Here is a 25,299-nt window from a genome sequence, read left to right as displayed (position 1 = left end):
ACTTCTGTACAAATACAAGAATAAAAGCAGTATTTACAGGTATTGAAAAGAACTCTGGATATTTAAACTCAGCACCTAAACACAGTAGCTTGAAGCAGGGACTTCAAGGCTCTGGTAGGGGAGTAAATGGTCTTTCCTGCATGTTGCTCTTTGAAGAATTCCCTTAGAGCTAAGGTACTTATACACAGAATATTAAATAGGAAAAGCAATCTCATTTGCTTGTTTTCAGCACTTCCTCCATAAGATTATTTTACAAGCATGAAATAAACATAATGCCATCTATTTTAGGGAGCAAAATTATAGAGTATTCTGTATTTCTTAAAAAACATTTACAGTCCCAAGTTTTAAAACTAACTTAAGACTAAATAGAACAAGAAAAATAAGGAGTCCTGCTGGTTCTTTGGGGAAGATTTTTCTAACAGATTTATCACAACCCCATGTGGTGAAGAGCAGTAAATATTCACTTTTTAAATAGGCAGAAGGGAGGTTTTCTAGAGCTATGCAGAGTTTCTAATTTTCAAATTCCTTAAACCCAGTTACATGTTCAAATTCATGGCACCTAAGGATAACCCTTAGGTTACTGACCCTGCTCTAACAGATATATATGCCTTAGTCACTTCCAGAGGCTAAGAGCCAAACACCATATGTAGATAAAGGGCAATGTTTAAAGTTTTACTACAAAAATGCAATTGGATCAAATACTACAAAATACCTCAAGAAATTTCAAATTAAACATTTTTTTCTAAAATATTAACTAATCCATATAGGGCTGTAGTCATTAAAACAAAGAGGGATAGTGACATAGATGGAGGACTGACAAGATTGACTTATGCAACTCACAAGTCAGCTGCACCTGACTATATGGTCCCCTCTTAAACTACAAACCTGTAGAGTCCTTTGCCCAGACAGACACTGTACAGGCTGAAGACACCATTAACATACATGAGCACAGTTCGGCAAATGGTAATAACTGCACCGGTTTAGACATTTCATCATAACTAAGGACATGTCTTTTCTTAATGTTTAAAATTTTTTTGAAAGTAACAAATGGAAGTCAGCTTCCTGTATAAAGCTATCCCTTCCTCTCCATCAGCAAACATCATACTATCATTTCAGATTTATTAAACTTAGAGATAGGTTCTTTAGCTTAAATATAATTAAATATAGTCAAAGCAAAGAAGTAACATTTAAATTTCAGGCATTCAGAAAGTTAACATTGATTCTGGTATAAAACAAAAATCCCTTGATTGTAGATCTGGAAGTACACACCTGCCCAACAATGGCAATTCTTAAGTCAGATGTTACAATTTTGATAAGACAAAAAAAAAACAAAAACAAAAACAAAAACAAACAAACAAAAACTCCTATGATTTGGTGCAATCCTGGCAGTGTCAGGCTAAGGCCATATTGACTAAAATTTTTAAGCAAACGGGGGTAAAAGAAAAAGCCCATGTAGCTTTATAGTAGCAATCGTTTCTTTTTTATTTTAATATACTTTAGGAAACACTATACAAAGCTGAGCTTTCCTGTTGTTTCTGTTAACAGCAGGAAATTCAATGACACAAACTGTTTGTGATGCTAAGAACAACAGTCAGCACCAGACTTGAAAAGTTAGGTACAACACAGACATCCTTCAAAATGAAGTGTCAGAATAGCAAGACAAGTAAACCAAGTTGAACAAATGACACCACTTGGGAAGTGACTCCTCATTCTTGTTGAATTTCACATTCATTGAGTATCTTTTACACAATTTATTGTTAGTGCTTTAAACAAAACCTCCATATAAGGAATTATTACTTGTAATAAGATATAAATATTCAACAAGAATAGTTTTGATAAAGAACCTCATGTAGTTCAAATTCTAATATGTACTGACCGAAAGAAAAAAAAGTAACAAACTGTGTTTGTTTAAACATGTTTATTACAACAGATACAATTCACATCTGACTAGCTTTGTTTCTCCTTTCCCCTCCCACAACCATGTTCATTGGGCCACTTCCTTGTATTTGAGCAGTCAATGTACTTCCAGCACACTTGCCCAGCAGTACTTTAAGTCCATTCTTACAGGGTGAAAATGGATTTCAATAATTTATACAAACGTGGGTTATGCTCAATCACTGCAACTCCAGCTACTGTACACAGGAATGAGAAGGTTATAGAAAAGTGCCACAGCAACAGTGCCCCAAGAAAGGAAAGAGGGCACCTTTAAAAAAATGGATAAAATCAGGCCAAGGGACTTCAGAGGGAATGGAACATACAGGAAATGAAAACATTTCTTTGCAAAACAAATGGAGCAGCACTGCTCTTGATCAGGTGCAAGTGCTGATCAGTTGTCTCATGATATTTGTACACTGCTCATAAGGTTCAAAATCGTATCCTCACACACAGATCACCTGGCGCTTGCACTGGATTTTTGAAAATGCAAGATTTCTGAATGATAAATTAACCCCCCAAATTTTTTCTTTTTTTAAAAAAAGCTAATTTTGCAGACAGGTTTCCATGTAAAAGGCTAGGTATTTAGCCACCTCAGCATTGATTAGTTTCAGATGTCTAAGCTCTGTTACACATGGCTTCCCATGGCTTCACTCTACAAAACATATTTACAACGTGAAGATACATCTACAAGAAATCTACATTTCAAGGGTTTTACAAATCAATCTTGTATCTTTCCCCTGAATTGACTCTCACAGACCCCGTCCCCTTGTCATTTCATTTGCCCAGCTTAACGGTCCATGGTCTACTGAAATGCAGCTCAAAATGTTATGACTGGGCAACAGATTTACAGTTCCTCTATGAGATCATGTGCAATTATTCACATCTTCAAACCATGAAGGAATTCTGATTTTTTAGCTTTTCGAGTTCCTTAATTTGTTGTCTCAAAAAGAGTATCCTGAAAAATAAAAGTAGATATTAAGATCTCTGTTACAAAAAACTTTGTAAATACTGAATGAGTCTTTATAATGAATAATAAAAACAACTTGTTCACAGTATTGAGCACATATATCAAAACAGTGAAAAAGCTAGAAATTTTCTTAATTTCCTAGCAATTTTTCAAAATTTACTTCAAATATACAGAATAAGTTTAAATTTATGTGTAGTATATACAATAAAAAGAAGGTAGGTGGGGAGTTAAGTATGGGGTAAATGTATTTATTTTGCTTATTGCTTCAAATGTATACCTAAGGAGATGGTTCCACAGACCCTGGACAGCAAGGAAACAGTCAAGTCTCTTTTGAGATTGGAGCGACATCCCCATACCCGTGTTCCTAGGTTCCCCAGAGACATTGCCTCAGAGTCAGGGAAGTAGCTGAAGATCACCATGACCCTATTCCTGCTCCACCACTGCCTCTATTTTTTTTTTTTCCTCTTTTAATTAAACCAAAACAGGGGAATGTTAGAATTCTGTCTAGGCTTCACTCCACAGTTGTACCTGACTCACTATGAAAGGGGCTTTTTGCCCCGCCCACCTTGCTTTCTTGCTCTGTCCCCATTCCCCTCCCTCCTCTATCTCCATGTGTTCGTGGCCAGTCTCTACTCCTCTACTTTCCCCTCTGCCTTTCTCTGTCTCTACTCTCCTCCCCACTCCCTGAGTAACTCCCATCCCTATAGATGATCCTTCATGGGGAAGGGATGCCTCAGCACGGACCTGCAGAGGCACACCCTTCCCCCATACATGACTACACACCACCAAACATATTGCTTCTCTCGTCTTTTCTATAAAACACAACACTTATAGTATTGTTAAGATTAGAATTAAAACAGAGAAGGCAAAATTACTACAAAGGAATTACTGTAGATGTCGGTGTGTAAAGCTGATGCCAAATAAAATCATCATTTCAAAATTGCTAGCTGAGGTACTGAGTGTGACAAATTATCCTAAGCTAAACATCAGGGAGACATTCAATGTCACAATTTAGCCCAAGAATACATACAATTAAATGACAATTAAAAATAAAAAACTGTTCCGGAAGTGTGACTCAGGGTAAGGTGAGGACCTGGAGTCAATCTTTAATCATTCTCCCATCTATACTTTGAAAGTAGAACATCAATTCTCTCTCACACACACACACACTCACGCACTCCTAAGAAATAAAACACCAATTCCACAGTTAGTCACAAATTTGATAGACTCTATTCTCTCCTGTGGATTACAGTATTCACTGCCTATATTAACAATGAATTATATACTGACTTGGTATCTGACCAGGAAGAAAAAAAATTTTTTTTACAATTTCTTTTATATATATGAGTACACTCTCCCTGTCTTCAGACACACCAGAGAGGGCATGGGATTCCATTACAGATGGTTGTGAGCCAGCATGTGTTTTCTGGGAATTGAACTCAGGACCCTCTGGAAGAGAAGCCAGTACTCTTAACACTAAGCCATCTCTCCAGCCTCTAGGTAAATGGTTTTAAGGCACATAAACAACTGAAAAAGTCCAATGCCTGTCCAATGCTGATTTAGTGGTAGAGCTAATTCCTAAGCAATCCTACGATGAAAGAATCCCAGCTGATATTTAAAAGTAGTAAATATCGCTAGATTAACAAAAAACTAGAAAGAAAAAGACAAAAAAACAAGATTCCAAGTTAACTGTATAAATCACAAACTGATATATATTTATGGATTGCAGACAATAGTATTTTCCCTGAATCATGACAAGCTACAATGTTACTAATAAGTTTGCTCTCAAAGCACATGTCTCAAATATACCGAACATCATAAGCACAGGGAAAGCTAAGATTGCAGATACACCCCATTTGGCTAGACAGTACTACATCGTCTTTATTTTCAAACAATCTAAGGATAAAAGCAGTAATCTAAAATTTTATCAAGCCAATTTAACCACGCTATATCTATCTCTCTCTATCTATCTATCTATCTATCTATCTATCTATAAGTATGTGTATGTGAGCGTGTGTGTGTAAATAGATAAATAAATAAATAAATAAAAAGAAAGAAGGGCATTTCTAATTAGCTACCAGCAACATTTCATTCTTTTTTTAATCTTTTTTTAAACATTTATTTATTTATCATGTATATATACATCATACAGCTTTCTGCCTGCATGTATGTGCCTGCAGGCCAGAAGAGGGCACCAGACCTGATTATAGATGGTTGTGAGCCACCATGTGGTTGCTGGGAATTGAACTCAGGACCTCTGGAAGAGCAGTCAGTGCTCTTAACCGCTGAGCCATCTCTCCAGCCCGCAACATCTCATTCTTAAAGTAACATATCTTAGTGGAGTACAGAGTTATAAATCAACGAGTATAGAGAGAGTTATTAACTTAAGAAAAATCCCAATAAAGTGAGTATGAGTTAATGAGAAACCAAGACACTGTAGTACCCCATAAGCCAACTAAATTATAAAAATATTGGTAGAACATGGTATGATTAGATTACAAGACCATAATTTGACTCTTACATGATTCCCATACCTAATCCAAAACCATATCAACTTCACCATCCTAAAGTGGATAATCATGTGGTTCTTCTCATAAACTTTCTGTTCACACGCTTATCTAATCTGAAGTCATTCACTCACAAGCTGTCCCTTCTTTAGGGTTAAAAACATCAAAAAGGTACCTAACCAAGCAACTGTTATCAAATCACCTAGACCTTTTGTGCTATTTTTAAACAAGAAACACTCAGGAACTAAACAATTCCCAAGTTGAAACTTCAGTGTTCTTTGCTGCATGGGTGAGTCCCTCCGTGTCCCTCTTGTCCTGCCTCTCCTCCCCAGGGTATAAAGCATCATCTTGTACAGTATAAACAAGCTGCACATGGTACCCCCCCATCTACTCCTCATACAGTCCTTTTCTTGAGTATCAGCTTGGCCTTTGCAGTATTGAGATGCCTGCATTCAAGAGCCTATTCTTTTCCAAAATAAAACCCTAAACACAGGTGCAATGCTGCAAGTTCCACTGCACACAGAAATCCTAAAACTTGCAACAGGACATTGACAAATCACAAAGTGCCTCCTTACAGGAATAAAGATAAAGTTCATCAACAAGAGAGAGAGAGAGAGAGAGAGAGAGAGAGAGAGAGAGAGAGAGCTTTAAAAAAGAATTTTCTTTCTAGAAAATTGACTAGCAAGTAAATAAGAATCGTACTAGTTTTACTGTTGGAACCCAAACTGCAAAAGCTATAAAGTCAGCTAGCACCTGTGTGGCTAATGTTGAAGGCATTAATTTAGTGGTTTTCCACTTACCGGTTAAAGGTATCTAATGGGGGATCTTAAAATATACTTACAGCAGATATGGGCGGGGGAAAAGCACAATAGTTAATTCTGAAAAGATAACAAATTTCAGGGGCTAAAAAATGGGTCTGGAAAGAGAAACTAACAGCAGAAACTTAAGAATCTGGTTTTGTATTCACAGCACACATATTAAAAAGCCAGGTATGCAGTATATACCTATGATTCCAGTATGGGAGAGGCAGAGACAGGAGGATTCCTCGCAATTGTTGGCCAAATCTGACTTCCTAAGGTCATTCAAAACCAAAACACACACACACATATATATATGTATTATATAATACATATTTATATTATACACACACACACACACACACACACACACACTGAATAACTTACCTCTGCTCTCGCAAAGTTGCTTGAATTTCACATACTCGAACTAATGATCTCAAATTTTTTAACTCAGTACATATTTCTGACATATGAACACTTCCCATATTATGGGCTTCTTCACGCAATCTTGATGCCTACAGTTAAGGAATTGAAGCTCACATAAAATATGAATATATATATATATATATATATACACAAAAAGAATATAAGGGCTTACACTAAAGTACAAAATAAAACTTTTCATGTATAAGCACATAACCTTCTTAAGCAAAGTGTTTTGTTTTTTCCTTCAGGGTTCTTAAAACTATGTGGTTTCAATCAGATCTTGTTTTAGTCCACCCTATCCCAGCACTCTAGCAGATAAAGTGATTATGATATTAAATTCCAAGCCAACTTTATATTTACACAACTTTCACAGTAACATCACAGAAAAGAAAATAAGAGAAGAAAAAACTGAAATGAGGGGTGAGGAATGACAAGATAGAGACATTACCTGTTTCTCTGCATGGTCTGCAGGCCACCCTTGAACATGTTTTATGAGATTATCATTGAAGTGTGCTGCTAGAGTAGGTGTTAATGAGCACGCAGGCCTAGCAGATGCGTTCTGTGGTACAACAGCTGCAGTTGATGCATTACTACTACAAGTATGATTTGGACCAGGTGATGGACTTCTCTGGCTACTGCAAGACAAACACGTGAATATATAATGGGCTTCTACATGGCATGAAAAAGTTCTAGAAAACACTATGTATTCTTTAAAATATCCAAATTTTTACTACAATTATATATATAAAACACTATAAAATAGAACTGCTGATCCAAAGTATATCATGTATAATTCAATAGCCTTTAGAACACTGGAGTTTTTATTTAAAACTGAAACTTCAAATAACAGAACAGTTAACCTCAGAACGCGAAGTGAAGGTCAAATTTTCATAGTCACAAATATAAGGCACATGTATTTAATTAACACATTTAATTAACAGCACGTGTCTGTTTGGTATCAAAATTACTCTTGAATCAAGACTACTGAAATAACATCAGGCAAAAAACACAAGCATGTCACTGGAGAAGTCTGAGTGGACAGTTGATAGAATGAGACCAAAAAAGGGACAAACTGAAAAGGGATTCCCTGAAATCTGAATACTCTGGGACAGGGCTTGGGGACATATGGTGATAAAAACCAAAATCTCAACCACCCAAGCTGATTACGTACCTGCTTCACCAGACTTGGCCTTGAACAGATTTCAGTTATTCCCCAAAACTAAATTTCTAAAAGAATTTTCATCACTGAAGATATATTTAAAGTAACACTGCATCCTCTAAACATTATTTAAAATAAGAATTTCCCAAAACTGTTCTGAGCAATGGCAACATTGCTGACTTCTAAAGGGATCATTTAGAATGAAGAAATTCTCATTTCAATGTATAAATTCTGAAATACTTGGCCAGAAAGCAAGTATACACAAAAAACCATTCAGAATGAGCACAGAAAAGTACAAACAGTTTGTAACAATTATTCATAACATAACACATATATATGACATTTATAACAATATGAAAAGTGATCTGAATGAGGTTAGATTTAAAGACTTTAAGGATGTGTAACATTGGTTTTGGAGGTGAGGATTTTTTTTTCTTTTATTTCACCAATACTCTCAAAATTTCTATGAGTAGGCTAAAAAGCAAATACTGTGGCAAACACAATGCCACGTGCCTTTCCTATACAAGTAGCACACAGTTTATTTCCATCTAGTTACAGCTTAAAGATGCCTTTAAACTTCTTTGTGAACTGTGTGACTTGTTTAGTAAAAGTCATCCATGAGCCTGTCAAATTCTTCTGAGATGGAGTACATCTTGCTCAAACAGCATAGGATGCCATATTAAAAATAAATAATAACACAGTATTAACCAACTAACCTTAAGCGCTGAAGACTTCGTGGAGAGACAGGATCATGGCCCTGCTGCTTGTCAGCAGTCACGGGCTGCTGTGTAGCCGAATGTGACACTGGTCCTGGCTTAACTACTGGAGTACTAACCTAAAATGTCAAAATCCGGAGAGACAGGTTTTTTTAATCACATGAGAAATTTAATTAAAAAATAATTCTAATACTAGTAACATTCTGCAGAGGTGAACGGAATTCTCAAATTTTATTTCATTACATTAATACTGGAGACTCTAACATTTTTAGTTATATATATATCTATACATATACTTTATATTCATAAAATTAACAGTTTTTAAAAAGTCAAATTAAAGTTGTTGTGTGTACACTTGCCCATGTATGTGTGATATAAGTATCAGATCCCCTGGACCTAATCTTTTGCTCATCCATAACTCACAGACATTAAATCTGGAATCCAAACTCCCATCTCATTTCAGTAACAAGTCTTAACAACTTAGCCATGTTTCTGCCCCAAAATTGAATTTTAAGCCATTCTTTGTACAAAACACCTTATGGTAAAAACCATAAAAGCATATTTCCAATGCTACCAGTTTTCTACTCTTTTTTATGAATTCTATAAAAATGCATATTATTGGCACACAGATACTCGTTTCCAGCACATATCAACACATGTGTGCAAGTATGGAGAATGTATGTGCATTATATTTATCATAAAAAAAGGTACACTATAGACAGATAAAACAAGGCCCATGACTGAAAATGGTAGATAAACATCTGAATACACACACACACACACACACACACACACACACACATTCAGATGTAATACACGAAAAAGTTAAGTTTTTCTCTCAGAAAATGTCTTACCTTTATCATTAAAAACAAAACACAAACCCAAATATATGGCAAGCTCTAACCTTCACATACTAATAGATGGAATATTAATTTTAAAAAAAGTTGGGGAGATTACTCAGTGTTGTTGCTACACCACAAAACTTAAGAGCGAATGGAGTCCCATAGAATTTACATAAAGGCCAGTCTAGCAGAATGGCCAACTTACAAAATCAGCACTCAAAAGGTAGAACTCCCAGATTAACTGGCTAGCCTGATTAGCATTAATCTTTTGCTCACACTTTTGCATCAACTGAGACACTGCCTCAATAAATAAGATGACAAACTGAAGATGACGCCACACATGTACTCACCAGCCTACACACACAAACCCATTAAAACATACACCCACACACATACACCCACACACACACACCCACACACATACACAAAAGCGAGATCGGAGTGAATACTGGTTAGATATGTGATAGGGGTCTAAGTTGATGTAACATTAGTAAAATCTAGTTATATTCCAATTATATTTCATAACTGTGTACTAAGTAGAAATTTATAGATTTTCCTTACCCAAGAACAGCCGTTCATGCCTACTACTACAAAAACTAGATTAACATAAAAATTTTATTAAGAGAAACAAAGAGCATGCAATTCGCTAGCAAAAAATTTTAAATGTCATATTCTTATTAGAGAAGTTGGTTCGGTTTTAAAATGAAATAATGGGAGAAAAAAAATTGCATGTCGCCAATCCCAAAACCAATCAGGAATAAATCATGAAGTACACAAAAGAAGTTCAGATTCAAGTCTGCTGGCAACTCACCCCTGCTGCCCCATCTAATATCAGCCATCTGCCATTCATTCCACCACTACCTCATTCTCAAAGGGCACTTCCTGGGCCTATACACTTGAAAATGCTATCATTTCTAAACACTAGTCGATTCCATAATTAGTACAATGGTGACATACCTTTGGCTGTGATGAGACAGGCGGAGTACTAATCAAAGGTTTAATGGGGACTGTGTTAGTCTGAGGTGTGCTTATTCTTGGAGACACATAGGATCTTGGGGATGAAGCATCAGACGTTAGAGACATTGGAGACTGATTAGATGGCTGGGCTGCAATAGAATGATGTAATTAAGTTCAAATGACCCCCAAAATGTCATGTATGCAGTGAGGTGTCTATGTCACTCCACACACTGCAAAGATACCCAGTTGAAACTACAGAATCTGATGTCCATATTGAACATCAAAAACTGAACCTGTACTTATTCACATACAGTAGCCTTCTAAACAGCCAAAATTCATATTTATTCTCTGCATAAGCATAGGAATTGTCTATATATAGTCCCTTGCCTCATGAGGCAAGAGCTATGAATTCCTACCATTAAACTTCTATCCTCAATATGCTGTCTGCCTTGTCTGTGGACTTTCCAACAGAGACCGTTATACTACAGCACCTCTTCTGCACATGTTTAGTTCAAAGGAGTAAGTTACTTCTGCTTTGTCACTCAAAAGCTTCCAACAACACAAAGCAAATTTCCACCTCAAGTGTGTGCGATGTTTCAGAAAGACGGAGGGCATACTACAGTTTGACTTTTTTGCTTCAAGTAAACTGTATCAATACATTTATATTTTGATTAAAATATGATATATTACGCATATAATCAGATGAACACCAAAATCTAAAGTGAAGGAAATAAACAGACCTGAGAATACACACATATTGAAAGTCCAACAAAACCATTATACCAAATATTTTCTTAACTAAAAGCAAACTTTCCCTTAATTTCAAAACAAAACAAAAGGAAAAGACAATCTTTTAAGTAACCCAAGAGGAAGAAAGACTACCTTGTGTAGAAAGCTGGGCAGCTTGAGAAATCAGAGAGGTGATGTTGAAAGCAGATGGTCCAGCAGTAAGAAACTTGTGGATGATAGACTGCAGGGAAGCTTGTGTTACAGCTGCTGTAAGAACTTAAAACATTCAAAATCCAATCAAAACAAAGAAATTCACCTTACATTACTAACTTGAAACTCAGAGCTTACAAATAGCAATAGTAAAAATACAAATTGGTTTCATGAAATTTTTAAAATGAAAGCTTGGCACACACAATAAATCAATGAGAACAAAGACTTTAAAATGGGGGCTGGAGAAATGGCACAGTCATTAAGAACGCTGGTTACTCTTCCAGAGGACCCAACTCAGGTTCAATTCCGAGCGCCCACACGGCAGCTCATAACTGTTGTAACTCCAGGATCTGACCCCTCACATAGAAAAACATGCAGGCAAAACACGAATGCATATATAAAAATAAATTTCATATTAAAAAAATACTTGAAATGGTCAAAGAAGGAAAACAGGTTAACAATAAAGGTAAATTGACACAACTCTAAAGCTGCCAAGACGTGTTAAGAGCAGCAGGAGCCTATGCATGTTAGTCCTTAGGGCTTCATCAGAAAGACTGAAGGGATGCTGTTTCACATGACTATTTTCAACAAGCTGACCAATAAAAGCCCTGTATACCAACACTCACCGTGTCTTAAAAAGGGATACCAAAACAGCTGGTATTTAGAAATGCCATGCATTTTTAATGCCTAAGAATGTTTTGTACAGATGGCTTTATATAATTTTGGACTGCTTATATAAAACATTTAACGAAACAAACTAATAAATTGCAGTTATCTTAAAGAATAAAATAAATACACTCAAGTTCAGAGTAACAAGAAAACCAGGCAGTTTGAGAAGGCTCTAACGTAACACCTTCTATTATGAGAAAATGCATAGAGACTTAACATTTGAATTGTAATGGTTTCAAATTAACAGCAAATCCATTTTTGCTCAGGCTCTATGAGGTGTTGGTCCAAATAACTTAGAAAGGTAAAAAGAAAAAGAATCAAAGTCATGATTAAACAGACAAAACAAACAAAAACCCTAAAACACTACTAAAAACAAAACCACCACCCCCTCCCCAAAAAAACCCTCTAGCAGTTTTGGCTAGTAGCTGCCTCATGGGATTTCTAAGATCTTCATATTCACAGGCTTGAAACTGTCTGAACACCACTAACTCAGTTACACCACCAAGCACACTGGAGGTGGCGATGCTAAAGCAGAAAACTCCAACATAAATTTGAAAAGAAAACTAAGAGTCATTCCTTGAGTTGAGAGTTTTATAAATAACTTTTTACAATAGAGATAATAATGTTAAAAAACTGTAAGTATGTGTATTCACCTTCATTTATTTTGGATATGTCCACATTAGAATTATTAAGCTGTAGCGTGGCTTGCAAAGCAGGAAGCAACTGTCTAAAAAGGTTTGGGTCCTGAAGTAATGGAGGTATTGTCGACTGTGGGACGGGAGAAACAGGTACGGCTGAAGCAGATGTTGGGGGCGCAGATGTAGGGTTCAGGCCAGAGGCTGAAGATGTGGAAGGAGTTGTGCAAGAGTGTGATACTGACTTGTCTCCTGGAGCAGATTCTACATGAAAGGGAGAAAAGGCTCGTAAAAAAAAAGAAAGAAATGTTTCAATATCAGAAACTAAACCAAGCACATCACAGCAACATCTTCCATGTGCTATACACTTACGAACTGTATCTGAACCTCAGGAAAAATAAGCCTAGCTGTAATACACTCAACAGATAATTTTATACTCCTATTGATAAATAGGATAAGTGAGAAGCTAGAACATGAAAGATTCTAGTTCCTTAACTTTAAAAAGCTGATAATCTTCATCTTCACGTATCATTTGAAACTCACACTGCTATATGGTTCTACAAACATACACACAAGGAAGTTAATCAAAGATAACAAGGCTACAAGACTTATGTGCCATTTCAAAAAAAAAAAATCAGAAGTACCTGGGAGCACTGTACTAAGCAACAAGCAGTAACATTAAAGGATAGGTATCAGGTAGGTACCATTCATGACCAAAACCAACTACAAAAAATGAATACTGAATGAGAAGATTCAGGACACATTTTGTGGTTGTTAAGATTTAATCATAATGAACATTACTATCTATAACCAGGCCCTTTAATTAAATAGTAAAAATAAAGGAGAACCCCATTTCCTAGTATTTGGTAATAAAAGATAGATGTCCAACGCATGGAAAGCTACAAATTCTTCTTCTGGGTACAGCCAACGCACCTGAACACAAAGCACCAGTAGTGTAATCTTTACTGTGTTTGACAAACTGGAATTATAAATCCTCAAGACTTTATTTACTGCTGACGAAGAGAGCACAACCAGCAAGCCATTTACCCTGCCAGGTTAATTAAAACCCAATTTAACTTGCGAGACTGTGTGTCTTTAAGAGCAGGATGGGAATGTGAATAGAAATAATTCCAAGGCCTGTGGGCTACATTAGTGAGACCCTGTCACACAGGAATAGTACACCACTAGATTTCATTAAACAGAGAGAAAAATGCCAACTTAAAAGACACAGATACACATACTTATTATGTACATGTGCATGTATGAGTCTACATACACATTCAATCATAATTAAGCACTATTATTTTAACTCAAAACTGGTAATAACTCAAGCTTACCAACAAGAAAGGAAAGCGAAACTTCCTTTTGTGATATCTAGGTCAAGTCACACAACACTAACCATGTAAAGGGTTTTAGAAATATGGGCACTTAGATAACAGTAGATTAGACAATTCAGAATGTTCCATTTTTCTACCCTATTAACACTGATGTAAAAAAAAAACTATCAACATTTGCTAAAGCATCATTTACTGTTTATGTTCATTTGTAAGAATCATATCCATGTTATGACTGATAATCATAAACATCTGTACTTACAAAAACTAAAAAAGGAACCTTCATGGCCCCAAAGGAGCTGAGAATTACTACAATCAAGCTGAGTGTTAGTCTTTTCATAGTATCACTTCCATGGTCAAATACCTAGGAATGACATCTCTCTAAATGTATAGATTTCAAAAGTACTATAAATTTCATGTACAATTCATGGACATCCTAATGAATTTATCAAGTCAGAAGTTCTGAAGGGTTTTTCAAGTCATGAGACTAGAAGACTACCTAAAACTTCTACACATTGCTGATTTAGGCCTTAGACAAAGGAAAGAAACATTGAAATAACAATTTCTCTTCAGGAAAGTATGTTGTCACCAAATTTGGTTTAATTTTATTACACCTTATACTCATTTGTATTTGTTCAGATTTCTTGTATAAATTACAATTTGTAAATTTCTTTAGATCCTATCCCTTAAATGCATTTTTCTTTACCTTTCTTCAGAAAGACACAAATGCTATTTTATTTATTGTATGAATTATTAAATCAGGATTTATATTCCTTTCATTGTTAAGATTGCCACCAATTCGTAATGTTTTTGAAGACACAAAGTTTTCAGTTTTGTTTTGATGCTCCTTTGTCTAATCAAAGAGTTTTGAAATAGAAAACCACCAAATAACCAGCAAAAAATTATCAATAATATAAAGATGATAAAATGAGGGAATAGAGTATAAATCACCACTAGAGAATGTCCTTACAGCTATGGAAAGCTTTAACTTCTAAATTTAACAGGATTATTTGCTAAGAATACATGTATATAGTTTTGTGAGACAGAACAGTTTGACTGGGAGATCAGTTGTCTCCACTTAAAATTTATGGCTTCCTAGGGCAAGTGACATCTTTTAAGGCCTGAATTCTCTAGTCTGATTTGGGTATAAGTTAGTGAGGTGGACTATACAATCCGATACTCAGGAAGGAGGCAGGGGCAGATGTAGCTGAGTGTCATAATAAGTTCCAGGCCGGCCAAAGTGACATAATGAGAGTGGTTCCACAAAATGCAACAGTGTTTGCTTCTGAACACTAGCTCTTAATAAATATACTGCTTATCAGAATCACCTTAATAAGGTAATTTGTACTGAAATACAGAGCACAGAACACGCTCCATTTTTTAAACTATATGTCCATAAGAGAGATAACAAATCACCTTCCTTTATGTTTTTACTTATAAACTGTTGACTTGTTCTTCTAACTTTGCCAGAGGGGTAAGAACTTAAAAGAAGTACATTGTATTCCTAGCTATTCCAAACTACCCAACAGAGCAAACACTGGTCAAAATATATTTCTGATTCACACCTTTCTGGTCTGACAAATAATCTCTTCTTACATATGTTAAGATCTTAAGGCTCAGGTAATAACACTACCGATCAATTTCCTGTGGTGTTCTAACAACACGGCACACGGAACTCAAGTGTTTGTTTCTTCTATAGCAGAAAAAAAGGTAAGGTGACAATAATGGCTGTAAAGCACAGGTCCAGGGGTTTTTATGTGCTCACATGAACAGAGACATGTACAGGCACACATACTTTTTTCTACACGTTTAAATACACATGAATGTATGCATTTCATTAAATTTAAAAAATCTGATATTTCTCAATCTTGTTTCTTTTTTTTTTTCATCTGTCAGAGTCAGTCATCTGTCAGAGTCTAACAGTGAAAATTTATTAGCTGCAAAGCAGCAAACAAACATTTTTGGTATAATCCTTGCTTCCATTATAAATAATTCTTTTCTAATATTCTTTTTACCAGGTTGTTCCTGTTACACTTTTCAAATGCCACCAAAAATGTACAAGGTAAGCATTTTTTCTGAAACTTCACATTTTTAAGTTGATCAAATGCTTATTGCACGTAACATTTACTTTACCATACTAACGAATATATATTCAGCAATGTCTGTCTAACCAATCTCTCAATTTTTATGAAAATACTTGGGATCCTTAAAAGTATTTTAAAAACAAGGAGCTTAAGACTGAGAAAGGTCCACTTTAGTTAACGTATTCTTTATGTCAGCAACAAAAGGGCATTATTGCCTAAACACGTAGCAAATTTAAGGCTTATTCTTATTTGGGGACACCATAAAACAGGGTAAGGAATTGTACACTAAGTCCCTGAGATTCACCCAGCACATCAATGAATGACTATCTGTTCCCTTTCTGAACCAGACTGTTAGCTACCAGACTTAATTTGTGCTAAGAGCTCGCTATGAGCAGGTCTGTTTTTATAACTGCTTTGTGTTAGCAAAAGAACATAAAACACATCATACCTTTACTTACTAGATGAAAAACTTGCTAATTTAAATCCAGTGAACTCTTCTAACATGGGCTTACTTGACCAGAGTAAGGTACGAGGGCTTGTATCTATGGCTTGTTTTTGTGATTTCACAATTCTAGGAAGGACTTTACAACTAGAAGGGACATGAGAGCAATTAAGAAAGGTCATTGTGTGCTACTTAATTAAGAAAAATGTATTTCTGGTATATCTGTCTATCTCTTCCTATTTGTTTGTATATTAAGACAAGATAACCAAGGACTGTTCAATCTGACCTAAACAGGTAAACACTCAGACAGACAGACAGACAGACAGACACACACACACACACACACACACACAAACACACACACACACACACACACACACACACACACAGAATGTAGGACAAGTTGACTCCTTTGTTTCACACTCACACCAACATAATTTCCTACAAAAGTGATGAGGCTCACTTTTCCCTACACTTTTGTCCTGACATAAATACAAATGGCTTTCTCTCAAAAGATACGGCAAAATTAAATAGCTCTACACCTATTGTGAGATCCTTTAATTATATGCACAGCACATACACTCCTCTCTTATTATAAGTACATTTTAAAACCATGGCCAATGAAGGCATTTCTCCAACTCAAACATATTACCATTATTCCAGACACCCTGGTCCACCATCTAAAACAAACCGCAAATGTCTTAAATGTTTGTCAATGCCCAGGGAGAGAGCATCAACTGAGACACACTCAACCAAAGACCCCGCTCATGTATCATTTAATATGGCATACTACCACAGACCAACAGATTAACCTGATGTGAGCAGCAGTTCTAGTATAGATGTAATTGGGATTGCTTTCAGATTGGATTATGAAGGCCTCACTCACACATGAGAGCTTCTCATGCTGTTTATGTTGTCCACCACCCCAAGCAGCTGTTACCTCACTTTTTGAGCATGCTAAGGTTATTACATATGTTGAGCATGCTAAGGTTATTACATATGTTGCATAAAGGAAATTTGTGTTGTAATGTTTACTTCCAGTTCTCAGATCTGAGGTTTAATTAGAAGTAAGGTATGATATCTTTTATTTTCTGCCTCATACCTTAGCTTTCTAATATACAGACTGAGGCCAGAAGCTCCTGAAACATGGGGATAGTATCTACAAAGACTGAGCAGTAATTTTAAGCAGCAGGAATGCACTGCGCCATCTAAATTTGACAAGTTATTTAAAACGACTACTAAGTGTTACGAACTAAATAAATACTTAGTTTCGGTGTTGAAGCAAAACAAATGAGGAAAAAAAAAAAAAACAAACAACAAAAAACCCAAAATGTTGAGTTCTGAAAATTATAAATTAAAAGATAAACCTAAACTTCTAATTTTAGACCTAAGCCTAACTAATAACACTCTGAAAATCTCGAAAAGAATTTAGAGTTAAGAGTCTTACTTGAGCCAAAGGAAAGACTATTTTACAACTACAGTTCAACATGCAGCGTGTAGCAGTAACAGCATACCTTTTCTCTCTGTTTTCTGTGCAGGGAGAGAAGCTGTGGGTGTAGGCAGTTTTGATAAAGTAGATGCTCCATTAGCATCAAATGATTTCTTTGGCTGGTGATCAGACTGAAGCGTAAATGGACTAGAAGGAACAGTGCTTGGGGTAGCGGTTGGATGAACCACTGGTTTGATGGGGTGCTGTACTGGCGTAGAGCTACTGTGAGTCTCTGCTCTTGGCAGTCTGTAGTCTTTGTCATTGTGTCTGCTTGTTTGAGACAAAATATTCTGTGGGAGCAAACTACTGGCATCGCTGGAATGCTTGTCTTCCACTGTAGTTCACAGTTCCCAAAAGAGATGTTGGAATGACAGAAGGGGGAAGAAAAACAAATGCTGTTAGAATCCTACGACATGAACATCAGCTAGTTGAACACTACACCTGAACTTATTTTCCTTTCCTTAAATTGCGAGTCCAATTAGTGGCTGCAACTTTAACACTGGCATATAAACAGCAATACAGCAACTATAAACATTAATCTATTCTCAGATTCTAGTCTAACATTTTACTAAAAAAAAAAAAAAAAATTCTAAAAATATAAAGGCAAATATTTTCTTGATTCTTTTAACATATCGATCACAGGGTCAAATAATTATCCAGTAGTCCAATTACAAAGGACCACTGGCTTCATTATTTCTAAATTTTTGAGTATCTAGGCAGCTAGCTAATGTAGGCTCTAAGGGTTTACTGTAGGTCTTTCAATGATTCAATGACTTATCATATACTGAATTGTGCATCACAAACAAAACCATTAAAATATTTATATAATGCTGGCAAAAGTAGCATATTCATATGTCACATGTTATTCTGAAGAGAGAAATCCAAGATATGCATGCAGGCATAATCAGAAAACAAAACAAAACAAACAAAAAAACTATGCTTATTGCCAGAATAAATGGGGGAAAAAAAAAAAAACCAGAAGAATTTAAGCTCAGAAAGGAGGTATAGGAAATAGCTAAAACCCTGAAGTTTAAATACTGGTAACTTTGCTTCTGTAAAGTAATACAAAAGGAGGAAATTCTTTAAACAATTATGTGAACAAAGGTCATTAGTTTAAAAAAACCTACTAATATTCCAAAGTAATATCCAAGAAAAGAAAAACCATAAGATTAAAAGATCAAAAGGATGTGCCCTTTGATCATGACAGTTTCAAAGACTATGAATATGTATGTCTTTCACAATCCAAACTCCTCTGACCCTAAGATAAAGAAGGTATAAGGAGCATACTTCTGCATACTTCTATGAGTCAGTTTTCACCTTGCCACTACTATACAACAACAACAGAACCTTTAAAACAGTGGTTTACCACCAAAAAGCCCTTAACTGTATCAAAAGAAACTCTCCAAGTATCTAATATAACTTGGTATGTTATCATCAAACCAATAGCAAATGCAGACTCAACTGTGACAGTGGTATCCAAAATCCTGTATAGATAAATACATATAGCTCTACCTTATATGGACTATTAGAATCTCACTTTAGTCTCCTGATACAAAGAGGATGCTATTCTACCTGAAACAACAGGAATAACACCATGCCAAACAACACAACGCCACTTAATTACCTATTTTTATTTCATTAACCTAGAAAATTCTCCTTTAGTTGTATATGGCTGAAGCAAAACATGTAAAGGTCAAAATGTTCAGAAGAAGACATAAAATAATACTTCAAAGTATTAAAGTATTACTTCAAAGTATATTTTATTATTAAAAAAATAAGTCAAAAGGATAGTTGATTAGGAACTGGGGAAGATGGAGCTGCAACTGATTCCTACCATCACTAGACAGAGGAAATTTACAGAAATGTATATCTGTACCACCACTCCCCACTCATTTCAATTTCAAAGCCATGGTGGGAGGTGACTAGCTAATTTAGCAGGTATAATAACAATTTAAACACAGGACAGTCTCTCCAGCAAAGAATTGCCTGATCCAAAATGTTACTAGTGCTATAAGAAATCCCAGTGGAGGATTCTCTGAGCTTAGAAGATGCATATTATTAATTCTAGAAAAATAATCAAGATGCAGCTTTAACACCAAAAGAAAAATTATCCATACATTTCTGAAATCCAGAATGTGGTAACATTTCTACCATCTTTAAGAAACTTCTCACTCCAACCATCATTCAACCCAAATGCCAATAAACAAAATAGTTTTTGACAATGTCAAATAATTAAATGGGATACTGATTTTATTACTACAGCACTTTATATGACTTAGTGGAGAAATTTGACAGAAAAACTAAAATCTTTCTCAACCATTACATAAAACTTTAAAAACTAAGATAAAAAAATACAACTATTACTTCAACCCCAAATCTACTGACTCATCATTTGTACACACAGGAGCTTAGGTTCATTAAGGGACAGATATGAATCACAGAATGTAAAATAGCTGAAAACCCAGCCCAGTATTCAGATAGCAGACAATTTATGGATGGTATAATGAACCTCAATAGTGCAGACAATAGTTTAACAGATGCAGAATCAAAATAAAAGCAGATCCCAGAGACACTACTGAACAAGCAGGGTAAGCAATAATCTCATTTGTGGTTCTAAGCAGGTCTGATTTCTATACACATGTACACAGTAAACAAAGCATGCACATCAAAACACTCCTGGATCATAGGGTTACAAGTTTAACACTAACTTTTATATACATCCGCCTGTTTGCCTCCCTAATACAGTAAAAAGGAGTGCGTGACCATTTTAGGCTTTTCTAACTCTAAATTATAAACATTAGACTTTGAATATATGACAACATATAAAAACATTCAAAAATCTCCCCATCTCTTATTCAAAATTAGGTCTCTTAGTGTTTACCTTTATAAACTCTTAACCTTAGAGAAGAATGAATTTATTTAAAAGGTAGTCAGTATAGAAAAACTTAAGTTAGAAAACAAATTTATACAACCACAAATCCAGCTATGGACCCATGGACTCATTATCTGTACATATGTGAATTCAGTTAAGGAGCAGATGTAAATCAGACTGTGAAATTAATGAAAGCGACCCAATATTCCTAGAAACCAAGTTTCCTCTTTGGGAACTACTAGCTTAAGCCTAATGGCAAACGCCTGGTCCAATTCAGCACTCATTCTAGAGTCTAGTCCACAAGCAAAACAGCTTCCTTGTTCTTCATTTTAGAAGATCTTTTCATGCACACGTCACTAGTCCCTGCCCACCAACTGCTCTAGCAACAATAAACAATATACTATTTAATTACTTCAAAAATAAAAACCTTAGCTTCTTTTTGTTTGGTCAAAGTCAGCTAGTTACCTGAGACAAGAGGCAACATAGGATTAAATATAATGTTCTGTAAAATTCCCTAACTTAATACTTGAAATCAGTCACTAAAAATCAAGAATAATCGTACTCATATTTTGAAGATTTAATGTTGCTATGTTAAAAGTTCACACTAAATACATTTGCCATTAAAGAATCAATACCCCTTATTAAGAATCAATTACTCACATCAATGGATAAATCTCAATAAAACATTATGGCATAACCTGTTTGTCATACAGATCAAGGGTCCCTTAAACAAGGGATGAAAAATAGTTTATAAAAGATTTAAATGTTTCTTCAAAGCCTCAGTATCCAGCTTATACAGATCTCTAAACACAGTGGAATTAACATGTAAGTACAGATAATGATGTTTTAGATCTCAGCAATAGTATTGTAAACCAGAGACACGTTGAAAACATACATATACGCTACTGGAGGAAGGGATGGAGGAGTATAGCAATGATGTGAACTCAGTACAGTCAGGCAAAAAAAAAAAAAAAAAAAAAAAAATCAAGAAATTTATTTTGTACTACTAAAGAATTATTACCTGAAGTGATTTTTCTAGTATTCCCAGGAAACAAAAAACAGACGAGTTGTTTGCGTATACTCTCACATCATTGTAATGTCTAACAACATCCATTTTAGGGACCATCTACATACTGATTTCTTCTCCTTGATAACCAAAATGACAGTATTGCACAGTGGGATACAGAAAACAGACCAAGATTTTCCTCACTAAGGGAGAAAAGGCTGTCAGCTATTCATAAGAACCTACAGTCAAAACCTCCAAGCATGTTAATAAATGTGTGTGGTGGGGCTCAATCATTTACTACTTAAGACTATAAGCTAATCCTCTTTTTAAATATGGAAATCTTGTTCTTTACCAAGTCTGTACTACAGGCAACATGAGTAATGAAAACCACACAGACCCCTATTCTACCTGCACCTGTTTCCCTTTCCAGGAAACAGAGCTGAAAAGCCAGTCAGCATAATAGAAATCATGTATATTTTCATGCCAATTTACACATGCGGATGGAACTTATGAGCTGTTAAATTAAAACAATAGTAACAAAGCAAACATACTGTTTCAAAGCGAAAAGAAGGGGGAGGGGAGGGGGGAGGGAGGGAGGGAGGGAGGGAGGGAGGGAGGGAGGGAGGGAGGGAGGAAGGAAGGAAGGAAGGAAGGAAGGAAGGAAGGAAGGAAGGAAGGAAGGAAGGAAACCAACCACTTACTTCCACTGGTGAACCCACTAGTGGCTGCTGCTTGCATCACCTCTCTTCTGTAATCCCTGTCTTTTGGGAAACTATTAACTGCCAACTTATTTGCTTCTTTTTGTCTCTGTTCTCTAGAAGTAAAAGAATAAACATCACTTTATGAATAAAAATGACACTAAGTACTTAAGTCTCTATACCAACTTTCTGGCCAAATGCGCCACAAAACTGTACACTGGATAAAAGGGAACATGGTTTACGTCTGAAGCTGGTCTGGAAGATGGCATACAGCACTAAGAATGGTTCTCACCGAAAGGACTGTCAGCTAACATACTACTAGCCTACTGAGTGTTCCCGGGCCTCCACATGGGTGGCTCTTATGTCCAAGAAACACTTTTATAAGGAGGGAAGACACAGAAATATGACCATAACTAAAACTGAAAAATAAAGGGAGTTTAGTGTACAAAACCAATAGCTAGTGTTTAATGACACAGAATGGTGACCTGCAGAATGAATTAGGGAGTATTACTACGTTAAAAGCAAGTACCTTTCAAGCCACTCTTTTGGTTTCTCCCACTGTGAAACTTCTGTGCGACAATTGTAGTAGTATTTTTTTCCAGATGAGCTAATGTGCTCAGACCAATCATCTGCAGAATCATAAGGCTTAAAAACACATTTTAAAAATTAGTCTGCCACTTAAGCATTTGATGTGAAATATTAAAAATTCTAATAATTTTCATACCAAACATACAAATATATATATGAACAGAATCTATTAAAACCTTTATGCATTATAGTATAGTGTATATAGACTATTAGGCATATGAAGAACATGAAATTATTAACATCTTGAATTCAGAAAGAAAAAAATGGAAAACACAAGGTAGCAGTATAATACTGTAACTAACATTGTTCTTTTAAACTTCTCAGTTGGTCTTACACAGATATTTGATAGTCCTGTAAAATCATGATGAAATCAGGAAAACCTGAAGGGAGGTTGCATGGAACTGGTGTCTAAGACAAAAAGGGCAGATTAAAAGTAAGGACCTGTTTGAACAACCCTATAGAATCTAGAAGCTTTTAAATATTTGTTCAGAAGGGGTTAACATTAGCCAAGAAGTAATTTGTGATTGAGAGACTGATGAGAGAAACAGACTAAGATTCAAGGCTAATAATAAAAGAACACTTGGAGAGCTGTGTATGTAGCAGAAGACGGCCTTGTTAGGCACCAAAGGGAGAAGTCCTTGGTCCTGCCAAGGCTGAAATACCCCACCCACCCCCCAGTGTAAGGGAATGTCAGGGCAGGGAGGCAGGAAGGGGAGGGTGGTTGTTGGGTGGGGAAAAGAGGACAACATTTGAAATGTAAATAAAAAATATCCAATTTAAAACAAAACAAAACAAAACAAAAAAAACAGAACATTGGAACAGAACAGGCAGATACTGGGATCTAAACAACCAGTGTGCTTCAAGGAATATTCTGCAAATTATCATCTGTCTCAAGATTTTTTATTTTGTTTTGCTTTCCCTAAAGCAATAGTCTTTATATTTAAGCTAGCTCCCAAATTACCTACCATGTAATCCTCACTGGCTATACAGTAAAGCACTCTACCCACCACACAACATGCATAATCACGGAATATACCGGCCTATAATACTACTATCAAATTTCAGCTTGTACAAATGGGATATCTTATTTTATAAAAATGCAAGACACTTTCGCAATCGGAAAACAGTAAACTATCATCTCAGCCCATTTCTAGTAAGAGTGTAATTTAAAATACCAATGTGCAACGAATGACACTTGACAAGTTTATGGACTTGAAAAAAAAAGAGTATGTAAAATTGACAACTCAAGTCCTACACACACACACACACACACACACACACACACACACACACCACATCTTCTAAGTTATATAGCATGTAGTCACAGACAACCAGTTTTCAGGTATTATCGGAAATACTTGAGATAAATTTTCACATGACTAAAATACTATCATAAGAAAATGGGCATTCACCCAGAAGCCACACAGGACGAAATGACCACACACACACACACACACACACACACACACACACACACACACACACACACACACACACACACACGGTTGGAGACATTAAATCCTTTAATACTGCAACTAAACCACAGATTTTAATATAGTTTTTTCTCTAGAAAGATGTTTTATTAAATGCATATTAACACATGATGGGCTTAATTGGTATTCTGAATGATCTAAGTTTTTAAAATATATAATAAACATCAAGCTTACAGAAACTGTCCAAGGAAAAGTGCACAATTATGTGTGACTTTAAAAGGGCCCTCGAACGGGAAAGGCAGCTCTCAAAGGCTTTGAAGCTGGTCTGGTCTACACAGTAAGTTCCATGCCAGCCGAGGTTACAGCTAAGTGACAGTCACAACCTTCCCTATAGAAGGAAGTTCTACCAAGACACCTATCTAGTCCCACCTTAAATTCAAATCTGAACAGATCTCTGACATGTGGCTGTTTCTTCTTCAAAAATATCTCTACTTTCTTAGAGTTGTTCACTAACAGCTCATTAATACACATGTCCTTTCTTATTTTTTTTTAATTTTTTTTAACTGCACAGTTTTTTATTTACATTTCAAATGTTATCCCTCTTCCTGGTTTCCTGTCCATGAGCCTCCATCCCATTCCCCCTCTCCCTTCTTCTATGAAGGTATTCCCCCACCCATCCACCCACCCTTTCCCATCTTAACACTGGGGGTCCAGCCTTGGCAGGACCAAGAACTTCTCCTCCCATTGGTGCCCGACAAAGCCATCCTCTGATACATATGCAGCTGGAGCCATGGGCCTGTCCAA

General features: G+C 35.9%; 1 protein-coding gene across 24 annotated transcripts in view; it reads right to left on the bottom strand.

Moving 5' to 3' along the window:
• Positions 1-1,453: 1,453 nt before the first annotated feature.
• The window catches only part of Wac (WW domain containing adaptor with coiled-coil), a 60,151-nt gene continuing 36,305 nt past the window's right edge, over positions 1,454-25,299 (bottom strand). For 4 of the 24 annotated variants that reach the window (XM_087590708.1, XM_087590705.1, XM_087590710.1 and 1 more), the window contains exons 5-14: positions 23,004-23,119; positions 22,478-22,590; positions 17,924-18,232; positions 12,568-12,834; positions 11,189-11,311; positions 10,307-10,455; positions 8,508-8,626; positions 7,081-7,267; positions 6,594-6,721; positions 1,454-2,890 (exon numbers count right to left, since the gene is read on the bottom strand). In XM_087590708.1, coding sequence (XP_087446834.1) covers positions 2,821-2,890; positions 6,594-6,721; positions 7,081-7,267; positions 8,508-8,626; positions 10,307-10,455; positions 11,189-11,311; positions 12,568-12,834; positions 17,924-18,232; positions 22,478-22,590; positions 23,004-23,119 — 1,581 coding nt within the window. In that variant the 3' untranslated portion in view covers positions 1,454-2,820. Of the gene's footprint in view, positions 2,891-6,593; positions 6,722-7,080; positions 7,268-8,507; positions 8,627-10,306; positions 10,456-11,188; positions 11,312-12,567; positions 12,835-14,110; positions 16,557-17,923; positions 18,233-22,477; positions 22,591-23,003; positions 23,120-25,299 lie in introns of those variants that run through there. The other 20 variants (XM_087590717.1, XM_087590707.1, XM_087590719.1 and 17 more) reach the window with 7 other exon arrangements.

The sequence above is a fragment of the Rattus norvegicus genome, chromosome 17 (genome assembly GCF_021556685.1).
Source record: "Rattus norvegicus strain SHRSP/BbbUtx chromosome 17, alternate assembly SHRSP_T2T, whole genome shotgun sequence".
NCBI lineage: Eukaryota > Metazoa > Chordata > Mammalia > Rodentia > Muridae > Rattus > Rattus norvegicus.
Note: the sequence above shows the minus strand (reverse complement) of the source record. Positions and strands in the feature narration are given on the sequence as shown.